At 40.1% G+C, this 12,784-nt stretch overlaps 1 protein-coding gene across 1 annotated transcript in view; it reads right to left on the bottom strand.

The window, feature by feature from the left end:
- LOC126092632 (uncharacterized) overlaps positions 1-12,784 on the bottom strand; it is a 96,361-nt gene that overhangs the window by 67,010 nt on the left and 16,567 nt on the right. Inside the window, exon 3 of the mRNA XM_049908355.1 lies at positions 3,568-5,214. Within this exon, the coding sequence (XP_049764312.1) occupies positions 3,568-5,214 (1,647 nt within the window). The remainder of the gene's footprint in view (positions 1-3,567; positions 5,215-12,784) is intronic.

Here is a 12,784-nt window from a genome sequence, read left to right on the forward strand (position 1 = left end):
CTAACTCGTGCTGCAGTTATGAGATACCTCTTTTTCCGGTTTTTAAAGTGCATAATTTCACATTTCAGTGCAATTAATGCAAGTTGCCAGTATTTGCTACACTTTGAAATTTTGTCAAGATCTGTTTGAATATTTCTACAGCGTGATTCTCAGTACTTCATTACAAATAGCAGCATCCTCTGCAAAAAGTCTTAGGTTACTATTCATATTGTTTGCCGCAACATTAATATGTACCACGAACTACAACATGAACATACATCCCTGGAGTATACCTGAAGTTACTTCCACTTCTCTCAATTACTCTTCATTCAAGTTAACATGATGTGACCTCCCTAACAGAAATCTTCAATGTAGTTACAAATTTTGTTTGATGTCCAATACAACAGTGCTATGTTTATAATGTTGGTGTGGTACCAAGTCAAATGCTTTTTGAAGTCAAAACATACTGCAGGCAAAAAGAATGCTGTTTACTTTTAGCAATTTAGCTGTCTCACAAGCCACTGACTCTAATCTTTATATCACAAAAAATAAACTGGGGCAGTATGTTGGTTTCTTCATTAGTAAACAAACATTTGAAAATAGGATACAACATTTCTATTTTTGCTTTACTGCCCTTAATTTCATTTCCTGTGCCGTTTGTGAGTGTCTGGCCACTAATTTTGGTGGAACTGACAGCCTTTATATATGATCAGAATATCTGTGGGTTTTTATAGAGATCATTCAATGAGATTCTGCCACAATATTCATGGCTTCATGCATTGCCCTGTTGACAACCAAATGCTTTCATTCAGCATCTCTCAAATTATGTCCCTGAGCTTTGTTTTTCAGAAGTTGCTGTTTCTTTAGGATTTTCTTTCCTAAACTTAAGCCACAGTTCTTATGAGTCCTCCTGCCCTGAGACAAGTGTAGAGTTCCTATTTGAGATATGACACATAACTTACTAAACATATAAATCTTCCTAATTGCTTTAGTTGCCCTTTGTATTTTATTAGTCAATATTGTTCCAAATGCCTCGTTGTCATTCACACCAGTTTCAACATGGGCAGCCTCAAAATGGTCAGGCGTATCTTTGCCATTTATACTAATACATTTCTGTTCCAAATGCCTCATTTTCATTCACACCAGTTTCAATATAGGCAGCCTCAAAACGGTCAGGTGTATCTTTGCCATTTATACTAATATATTTCTATCATGAGTGAATTCGCAAACTATTTGACCTAGATAGTTGTAAAAGAAGATTTAATGTTTCACAGGATAATTTGTCACACTCATCATTTACAAAACTGTAACTATCTCAATTGATTGTTGAGACGACTAAAATGGTTACATTGGGATGATGAACCTGGTGGTGGACAGAAAGATCCACTTACAATGTCATGCCCACCCTTGATTCTTGCCCAAACAATCTCTCATGCAGTGCCTATGTTTCTCTCAGGGGCTTTTGAGTTCATTGTCTACTGTGACTAATACACCTTCTGACATACACTTATATGTACTCCACTAATTTTACTGCTCTTGATTCTGGGTTTTAGCCAATATTGTGTACCTAGTTTTATATGTGCTCCACTACTTTTTAGAACTCTACTACTTCTGGGACTTTGCAGCAAATGCTTCAGTAGTTGATCACTATGATTCTAATCATTTCATCTGTGGAAAGGGGGGGGGGGGGGGAGTGCATTTCTTTGAATCTTAGACTAACAGCTCAGGGTCAGCACCCTGGGTGGCAGCTCTTATTTATAGTGCAACCCTGACTCATGTAAGAAAACTCTTCAATTCTCAATCTATGGTGTAAGTCAAGAAAGTCACAAGCTAAGTAGTCTCAGACCCTTTGAAGTCCCTCGTTAAAGCCTTCTGCACCACAAGATGATTCCTTCTACTCACCTCATAACCATAAGGAAACAATCAGTTCTGGTAGCAATGCTGCAGATTGTGAGCTTTGTAGAAGCTTGCACCAAGGCTGGTGTCCTCAACAGTCTCTGTCAGGCAGATGGAATGATCCAGATATGACCTTGGATCCCAGATGACAGGTATCATTCATTCCAAAGTGAACCATGATGTGCAGTTGATTGCATCTTGTTCCATCAATGGCTGCCAGAACATAGTGTTGAATAAGGACTCCGCACAGTGTGCACAAGGTGATTCTTCACATACCTTGCCGCTGTTTGCTTCAGGGATGCCATTATTTGTCCTAATGTTTGAACTGTAGATGATTAATAGACTTCTAACCTTTTGTGACTTTCTTCCTCCTGACACAGATCACAGCAGGTTCCCCAACAAGTGAGATGCATCTCACTGGGCTCAGTTTCAGTTTCAGTTGAAGACAACACCTAAAATTCATTGGGTAGCAGGATGAGTGTAGTACCCTAAATTCTCACTGGTCCCTGTCTTCCCTGTACAGAGGTCACAGGTCTACCACTGACATGCTTCTCACACTGACAAGCAGTGATAGATCCTGTACTTCCTCCAGAGTAGACAGTATCCACTGCAGAAGACAATACTTTCAGTTGCTTTGGTATCAATGGCATTTCAGCTAACACACTGATTCGACACAGGTTCCAATCTGCTTGATAGCTCTCACCTTAGAATTGTACAAATGAATCACTGTCATCATCAAAATCATTATCATTCTTCCTTTCACTTAAAGATTCCTCTAAAAGATCTACAATGTCTTCCTCAGAAAAGACTGTACATGAAGAACTAGCCATCTTGCGCCTATCAACCTGAGCATAACAAAACCTTTGTTTCAACACGACTGCTATAGTTTGACATCGGAGTTAGCACAGGTATCCTTAGAGGGCAGTACTATGCAGTATTAATCTACGCTACTGGCAGATTGAAGAATGGAGCATGTGGGAGGTACGAAAAATCGTATCGAACAAGGCTCGACATCAGAGTGGAAAACAATGTTGAGTGTCACTCATTGTTGGAGTAGGAAGGATTAAATCATATCAGAAAAAGTTTTGCAATGGCCTCATATAGTAATGAGAGTACATATTTTCTGATCTAGAAAGACTGTTATACCATTGGACAGGACAAGTAATAATCTGATTGCTTTTTCGGACAAAAGTTCATTGTATGACAGATAGCATATCATCCTGTTCTCACAGCTATCGGTTATATCCTTCCTTTAATTGTGCCAGTTGTTTCTGCTAGCATGCCATTCGATATTACTGTATGCAAGAAATGCAAGCATACAGGAAGCACAAGGAACATAGCAGCGTGCAGTGCCACATTCAGTCTTAAATAAATCTTATGTCCATGCAGAGAGGAAACTGGAATATTTATAATGGAGATGAGTTGCATGAATCTGCTGAACCTGTGTCCTCATTGTTGATGTTGAGAGGATTCACATCATTACTCTTGCCCACAAAACAAATCAGGGAACACTCTGTAAAGGGATCACATTATGATGCAGAAAAGTTTTTATAGTCACCTGGAGCCGCATGAGCCTTCAGTGATTGGCCTCTGAAATATTTGCTGCAAATAATTGAAATCAGCTACAGCTTAATTGTATTAGGAAAAAAACTGGCAGATAAGACAAGTTGCTACATAGTAAACATACTTCACCTTTTTAAAACAGCCTTCTGTTTGCACCACCACATTAGCACAACCCAGTGGCTGACCATCATATGGGAACATCCCTGAGGATGGTGTGAATATTGGATGCTGATGGTAAAGTTGAATATCATCCACAGGCTCTTGTTTAACACGTGTGCAAGGTGGATAGAACGGACACTCCACTCCACGCCCAATGTGGCGACACAAAAACGGCTTTACTTCTTGATTATGCACAGGTAAATAGTTTGAAGGAAAGAGACTATAATGCAATGAGTGAACAGATTCATTTGATCTCTTCAGTTGTTGCACACAGTGTTCAATTATTTCTTGAGGTACTTTGTTCAATGTACCATCAAGGCGACCTTGAACTTGCACTCTCATCATTCTTCTGTTCACCATGTACCAGGCTTCAGCTATAAGTCCTTGCTGCTGCTGCTGCATAGTAAATCCCTGTGGCTGCTGTGAAGCGTGTACTGCGACATCCTGATGTTGGACTACACTACTGAATTTCTGATGCATTATTACTGGGTTGGCTTCACTATCAGACTCATCTGTAGTTGTATCACTGAGTGTTTCCACTGAATCATCACTCAGACTGTGAGGTGCCACAGTCAGCTGAGATGATATTTTGCTTGTTATGCCTACCTTGCCTTTACACTGCCCTTCTGAAGTGTCCTGTTGATCGACATGACTAGATGAAGATGGAGAGGCGACAATTCGTGTCTCTGCTGTTGGTGGTTGTGTGAGGTCCCTGGTGCATCTCTCTTCTCCATGTTGCAATTCTTTACTTCTACATGCCACCTCTGGAAGTGATGACACATTATTTTGTTGAGCACTCCATAATTCCTGCCATGCCTTTTTGTATTTCTTTGGTGCTGGCTCTTGACAAGTCTCATAAGTATCACAAGAGACTTTGTGTCGGATCTGCGACACAAGTGGTTGACTGCTTTCAGTGGTAGAGTGGGATGTCACTGTGACTTGAGTAGTATCAGGAACATGTTCTTCAACTGATGATTTGGGTGTATCCACAACAGCTGTTACAGTTGTTTCAACCACTGCAGTCTTCTCCCTTTCAGGTAGATGCATAGTATCTGTTGATGTGATCAAAGACTCTTCCTTGTTTGTTTCTGCTACCTGTTCAGGGGATGCTGTCACTGTTTCTACAGTTTTTCCACACGAAATTTTTAAGTAGTCATCAGTTCCAACGTTAATAGATTTTCTTCGCTTTGCCAAATGCTCCCTCTTACTTAAGTTGCTGTGCGCTCCAGCAACAGATTTTCTGTACTTGTAGCTATTAGGAACCCAGTCCTCATCATCATAATCATCATCATCATCTTCTTCTTCTTCATCCTCTTCATCATCATCAGCATCATTGCTGACATCTTCCTCGCCATCAACTGATGAAAGTGATACAGGGTTTCGCCGTTTGCGCCATTGCATGCTACTGTCAGGCTGGTCCACGTTCTGGCTAAAACGGAGAGAATTGTCCGTTTGGCTCTCTCGACGGTTAGACTGACAGTCATTAGTACTGTGCCGCCTTCCACGCGGTCCTGACTTCGGCGATATAATGTTTTCATTAGCTGCATACTCTGCTGCAACATCAGAGCTCTCGCTCACTGTTAGGGTGCGCTTCACAATCAGCCTCAACGGTGGATCCTGCAAAATTCATATTATCTTATAACCATTTCAATAACATCGTGTGTAGATTAAGCTGAGTGTAACATAAGTGTTTACTATTTCTGAGGTATATTTTACTTTGGTATATCAATGAAAACTGATGTAGCAACAAAACAATATAACCAATGCATAAGAAAACTGAACTACAGAGGCGTAAGACTACTGTTCACAGTGTATAAAATCTATACAAAGAAAATTCAAAAGTTGGATAGTCATGCTAGTAGAAGTGCTACTCAACTCCCTCCAAAATTAAAATCTTGTATGCGTTTAGCAAAGGACATCTTGATGTACACTATGAGCTGAGCACCAGTTCCATGTTTTTTTAACATGTCAGTACGTAGAATATGACCGGGCAGTTGATCATTTAGCAGTTCATAGTAACATCACGTCCAGTTTGGTCACAGTAAGTTGACCCTTTTTCCTGGAGCAGCCGTTAGTGGAGAAACCTGGCGAGTTAGAAGATAGTCGTGGGTATCCGAGTGTTGTATGCGTCATCTCTGCTTTCATATAAACGCAAAACATGGGTAATGGTGACTTCAGGGAGATGCCGGCACTGTCCTCCTTTCACTGTTCCTCATACCTCAGCAGTCCTACTGTGTGTCAAGGTACGCCTCCTGCCATTCATGACAGCCACCACACAAAAGGTCAGCTTATGCCCAAATAGTACACATGTTTGTGTAACACAGATGTATGACAGATAAAAACTCCTGTCTTGGTCCTGTAGGCACATTTATGTACAATGTTATAATCAGATTTTAAATTTCTCAGGGCTCTGTTTCCTAGATCCGTATCATTTTCAACTAGCATAAAGATTTTATATCTGACAAACATATTAACTGATGCAGTGGTGCACAATGTCTCCAATTTAGTGTATATGAAATGCTGTATGTTACAGAGATTGATAAGCATACATCTGTTTGTTTTATCCTCTGTATCAGATACCACTGATGATAGGCTACAGACCCAAATACCGGTTTGGCAAATATATATTTCTTAAGTGTGGCTCATGATGTACACCAAGACGTCCTTTATCAAATATTCAAAATGGATTCCATAAAGGTTGATTATGGACAGACTGCATATTCACAATGGTATAAATAATAAACAAAATGAGAATACAATTTTCAACCTTACACTACTTTTTACTGATTTTGAAAAAGCTTTTCACAGAGTAAAGAAGTGTGTCAAACCACATCTAACTGAGCAAATGTCCCACGTTTGCTAACAATAATTGAAAGTATGTCTAATGAAAAACACATAAGAATATTATATTGCACTGCACATGACCCTACGCCCTGTGAACCCATTTCTTTTTAATACTTAAACTTACAATGTCATTAATGATGGACAATGTAAAACACAGGAATTTTAAAATTACAGCAATTTCTCAATTATATGGGTGCAAATTAGCTGGCTTGCAGATTATACTACATGCACAGTGGACGAAGTTCTGAAAATAATAAAAACAAAGCCTGCACTATTCTTATATAATTAGACCGAATATTTTTTATTAGAAAATTCTATTAGACACATGACTCATGTTTTCCCACTGGAAGTCAATGTGGGCCCCAATCTCACGTTTGGGCAGTCCTGAAATATTTTTCTACTTTTCGCATTTTATCTTCAGATAAATGTGCGGAGATTTCCTCTATTTACTTGCTTAAACCTTTCTCTCGGAGCTAAGGGTCTGCAATTTCCAACTCGTGTAAAGCTGACAGTAATAGGAAATTGGCCACTGACAATGACTGTTAACCTGTATCATATTTCTTGCTGCTGCTGAACATACAAGCAGTTTTCATGTGCTAGGAAGATGACAGGTAAACCCCTATTTGTTCTAATAATCTAACAAAAATTAGAAGTTATAGATAAGTTAGAAAAGAAAAGATCTGCAGTACTTTATTTTAAGCTTTCTTAGGATTATGGGAATGGCAATCACAGGCTTAAAGAAAAATAAAGAATGGTAGATCTGTTAGGCTTCTTGCAATTTAACCTTGATTTCCAGTTCTTTACCTTTAATGGAAAAATTTATGGAATGGGAGATGGCTTAGCAATTGGTAATAGTTTATCAAGCAACTTTTCAAGAATATTCTTCAGTTATTTGAATGTCAAGAATATTCCTCAATTACTTTAAATTTAACTTTTTTGGGGCATTTCCCAATGCAAAAGAGAAAATACTCTGCGAGATCTGTTGAAAAGTATCCAACCTTGGGGAAAAAAAAGACTGGCTTACCTAGAGCACTGGACGCCTAATCACCCTCAAAGTAGTTCCCTTTGGACTCCATATACTTCTCCCCACAGTGCTATCATTGTTGGGAGCATGGCAAAAAAGCCTCTTTTGGAATGGCATTTAGCTCGGTTGTCATTGCTGCCATAATGTCCTCTCTTATTTGAAATCATATTCCTTTCAATGGCCTCTTGAATTCAGGGAATAGCTAGAAGACGCACGGGGCCATATCAGGAGAGTAATGAGCCTGTTGAAGCACAGGAATCTGGATTTGAACCAAAACACTCTGAATCAAGTCCAAGGAATGTGCTGAAGCACTTTTGTGATGGAGGCACCAATTTCCTGTTGACTGCAAGTAAGATCTCTTGGACGGCACAGCAACACATAGGCAACGGAGGACATCCCTGTAGTGCTCTTTGGTGATCGTTTCACCCTGTGGTGCATACTCGTGGTGTACCACACCACAGGAGTCAAAGAGAGTAGTCAACATCACTTTGATAGTGCTGCACACTTGGTGGGCCTTCTTTGGTCTTGGCGATAAGGGATGCTTCCACTGTGATGACTGGGATTTGGTTTCCAGGCCGTATCCACATGCAGAGGATTCACGGCCAGTGATTACAGTGTTCATGAAGTTGGGATCATTGTTTGTGGAGTCCAGCATGTCCTGTGGGACTTCCACATGAACTTGATTTTGCTTCACTGTCAGTAGCTTTAGCACAAATTTCATCAGAACTCTCTTCATGCCCAAATCTTTGATCACAATGGAAAAAGTGCTGACGCCCACCTCTTCTGCAATTTCTCTGATAGTCACATGGTGGTTCTGCATCACCACAGCATTTATTTTGGCAGTGACCTGGTCTTTTCAGCATGTTGATGGGTGACCAGAGAACTGCTCGACTCCACCAATGTGCAGCCATCTTTAAGCCAGTTTTACAATTCCTTACTCAGTGTGATGCCCATACCATTGTTACTGAAAGCTGTCTGAATCTTCCAAATGGTTTTCACCTGGCTGTTGTCCAATTTCTGGCAAAATCCGATGCAGTAGCACAGCTCCAGTTATTCTGTCATTTCCCTTGCAATGAAAAAAAGATGTGAGCACTTCACACAACCTCACTCAACTGTTGCTTGCCTGCAACTGATGATATTGACGGGTGGGAAAAAATTCATGCATGCGCATGAAGGATAAAGGTCGCTCGTGCAAGTGCACTAGATTCAAATCCATCAATTGTTAAAAAAAAAAAATAAGGTTGGATACTTTTCTAACAGAACTCATATTATCAGTGGTATGTTGATGTCAGTATAGTCTTATTTAGAGGTACCAAATAAGATTTATATGACATAACTGACAAACTTAATCAGATAAACCCAAAATTATATTTACAGTTGAGCATGAAAACTGATGGCAGCATTAATTTCCTCAATTTGTCAGTCTGTAGATCAACTGGGAATGTATTATTAAAGTCCACAGAAAGTCTATGTGTCCAGGAATCATTATTGGTTATTTGTGGGGATATTTTTCTGTAGGAGATAAAAGTAACAAAACTGTGGAACTGGTCAGGTATTATACTTCACAGAATACTTTTTTAATTCACAATTATAATTGTATTTGCTTAAGCATAAAACACGTAGAAAAGATTCCGTTTTTGAAATGAGGTATAGTATTTATTGAAGATGGCCTGAATAAATATTTAGAATCTTTAACAAATTAGAATTCAAAATTATTTCCTTAACCACATAAGCTGCTTAGAAAACATTGCTATGGTAATGCAAACTATTTTGCTGTTTCAGTGCACTTCACAGCCTACAGTGAACCTATTACATACAATACTGGGCATTAAAATTGCAACACTAGGAAGGCCAGCAAATGATGAAAGTTTACTTATGTGCTTTTACAATAAACCAGTAAAAATGATCTATTAAACTTACAGGTGACTTGAGGCTGTACAAGATGTGATACATAGTACACATAGCTGCCATCTCTAGATCAACAATGGCTCTAACCCAGCTGGGCATCAAGTCAAACTGATCTCAGATGACAGATACGGAGCATTCCACACTGGCCCGACTCCATGCCAGAATTCGTTATCAATCGCAGTGGCTGGTGAGGATCGGCTTGCCCGTCTCTCGACAATCCACGGCCAGACAATTTCAGTGGGTGAGAAATTTGGAGTATGAATGAGGAGCTACCCAAAATATCTGAGAATTTCACTGTACCAGTGAAATCAGTAGCAATACGATGTCTCCAGGTACACATCTTCACTACTGTGGCACGAAGTTGCATCATATTTGGTGCACGCAGTTGCGAGTTGTCATGGTACGTGTCAGGACTTGTGTGAATTGTGGAATGTATAACATGAAGGAGCAATGGATTTGCATCAAATTCTGTTCAAGTTGAATAAAACTGTAGCTGAAACCCACCACTTGTTGACAGGGGCATTTGGTAAGAGTCCAGTGAGTTGAGCAACAACATTTGAGTGATTGAAGTGTTTCAAGGAAGGCAGAGAATCTGTGGAAGATGACAAACATTGCAGTTGACTGTCAACATGCACAACACAGGGCATTATAGTGAAACTGTGTGGCGTGATTCACGAAGACTGAAGGCGAACAATTTACAGTGTTTGTAACAGACTTGTGGATACCACACAGTACATGTGAATGAATTCTAGCCAACAAACTGAACATGAGACAAATTGCAGCAAAGTTTGTCCCTCATCTTCACAGCATCAACCAAAGAAACCTCAGGATTCAGACGTGCACTGAGCTGCAACCTAGAGTGGAAGAGTGACCAAAATTCTTATCCAGAGTCATAACAGGTAATGAATCTTGGGTCTATGGTTTATGACCCTGAAACAAAGCAGCAGTTATCACAATGGAAATGCCATCTTCTCCAAGGCTGAAAAAAGCTCGATAGGTTTGCAGCAACATGAAGTTAATGCTGATCTTTTAGTTTTTTGACATTCTACATCTACACCTACATCCATACTCCGCAAGCCACCTGACAGTGTGTGACGGAGGGTACCCTGAGTACCTCTATCGGTTCTCCCTTCTATTCCAGTCTCGTATTGTTCGTGGAAAGAAGGATTGTCGGTATGCTTCTGTGTGGGCTCTAATCTCTCTGATCTTATCCTCATGGTCTCTTCACGAGATATACGTAGGAGGGAGCAATATACTGCTTGACTCTTTGGTGAAGGTATGTTCTCGAAACTTTAACAAAAGCCCGTACCGAGCTACTGAGCGTCTCTCCTGCAGAGTCTTCCACTGGAGTTTATCTATCATCTGTGTAATGCTTTCGCGATTACCAAATTATCCCATAACGAAGCGCACTGCTCTCCATTGGATCTTCTCTATCTCTTCTATCAACCCTATCTGGTACAGATCCCACACTGCTGAGCAGTATTCAAGCAGTGGGCAAACAAGCGTACTGTAACCTACTTCCTTTGTTTTCAGATTGCATTTCCTTAGGATTCTTCCGATGAATCTCAGTCTGGCATCTGCTTTACCGACGATCAACTTTATATGATCATTCCATTTTAAATCACTCCTAATGTGTACTTCCAGATAATTTATGGAATTAACTGCTTCCAGTTGCTGACCTGCTATTTTGTAGCTTAGGGAATAGTGCATAAGGAGTTTGTTTCAACTGGTCGAACTGTAAATGGGCAGTTTTATTGTGGTTTTGAGGCGAATGAGGAAAAATTGTTGGCCCAAACGGCCAGAGCTGTGGAAAAAAGGAGACTGGTTGGTGCACCATAACTATATACTCAGGCACACATCACTCGTTTGGAAAAAATTCCTGATCAAAAACAACATGGCAATGGCAATGGCAATTGAAGTCATTCGAGTGGAATCACAACGCATCCTGAACACCCTCCACCCTGCGGACTATAAGTGCTTCCAAAAATGGGAACAACTCTGAAACTGTTGCACACAAGCTTGAGTTGACTACTTTGAAGGTGATAGAGGACTTTAGGATATAAGTGTATTTCTCTGATTTATACAATGAAATTCTCACATGTTTTGGGTAGCCCCTTGTACTGACCAGGGTAACTGTGGACCACCCTCTGTATGAGGTAGGACAGAACAGCTTGGAGAACGTGCGGTTTGCATTACGTCGATGAAAGATAACATCGTGGGGGCCTCAAATATAGGGCACAGCCACCAGAGTTAAACAAACAGAAATGTCATGGCTGCTATTTAAATTACTGGCCACGCGAATTAGATGATCACATTGTGTACCCAATGGTACCCCACCATCGTGCCAGGTGCTGTTGCTCTATGACAACAACAAATGCTGTCTGGCAATGTTCATTCTCCTCAAAGCCTCGGCACCCTAATGCAACCACTATGACACTGTACAGAGCGTCAAAACTTATAAAAGACAAAGTGATGCCCCTCCTGTGTCCAGTGATGTCTGATGCATTACTGTTGGGTCACTTCTCTCTGCTGCTGCTACATCAATGAAGCCTCCATACGGAATCTGTGCTGCTCCAGGCATCATTGCACTTGTGTGTGTGTGGTGAAAAGGGCCCACTTCCTCAATCAAGGCACATGATGTGACTATCCTTGCACAGACTAGTAAACAATATATAGGTTGACTCTTACACAGAAGATTAAGTACCCAGCCACTTTTTACAATGCTATTTATTTATTGAAAAAAAAAGCACTGTTACCGTTTTAGAACCAAAAGGTTCATCTTCAGATGGCTAGTTCACGTTTTACATTATATTTCGTGTTTTGTTTCCCAACCTGACGAAACTTCCTTGGGGTGGTGATGCCCTACAACGAAAATAAGACGTGAGACAACATTTTTTTAATTGTAATTGTGCCTCATGACAATTTTAAGTGATGTAGACAAATTATTATTATTAAATGAAATATGTTTTGGTTATGTAAACAAATAAATAGCATCGTAAAAAGTGGCTGGTTACTGTAATATTCTGTGTAAGATTCAAACTATATTTTGTACCCAGCCACGAACTCAAAATGCCAGTTTTTGACAAAATAGAACTAGTAAACAATGTTTGTCCTCCAAGTCACTAGTCATGTGCATGGCATTGAGTATTCACATGACAGTCGTGGAATCATCTACACCACAGACTCAATACAAAGTCGAATTCCAACAAACTCTGGTAGACCTTTATCTTTATGTGCCAAAACATTATGACCACCTGCTTAATAGCTTGTTAGTCCATCTTCAGAGTGAGAGTTTGTTGGTAGGTTTGTGGAGGAATGTGGCATTAGAAGTCTATGCAAGGGTCATGTAATTCACTTAAATAACGGGCCACTGATTTGCGTACAAGGTGATGATACCTGATAGCACTGAGA

The sequence above is a fragment of the Schistocerca cancellata genome, chromosome 7 (assembly GCF_023864275.1).
Source record: "Schistocerca cancellata isolate TAMUIC-IGC-003103 chromosome 7, iqSchCanc2.1, whole genome shotgun sequence".
In the NCBI taxonomy this organism is placed as follows: domain Eukaryota; kingdom Metazoa; phylum Arthropoda; class Insecta; order Orthoptera; family Acrididae; genus Schistocerca; species Schistocerca cancellata.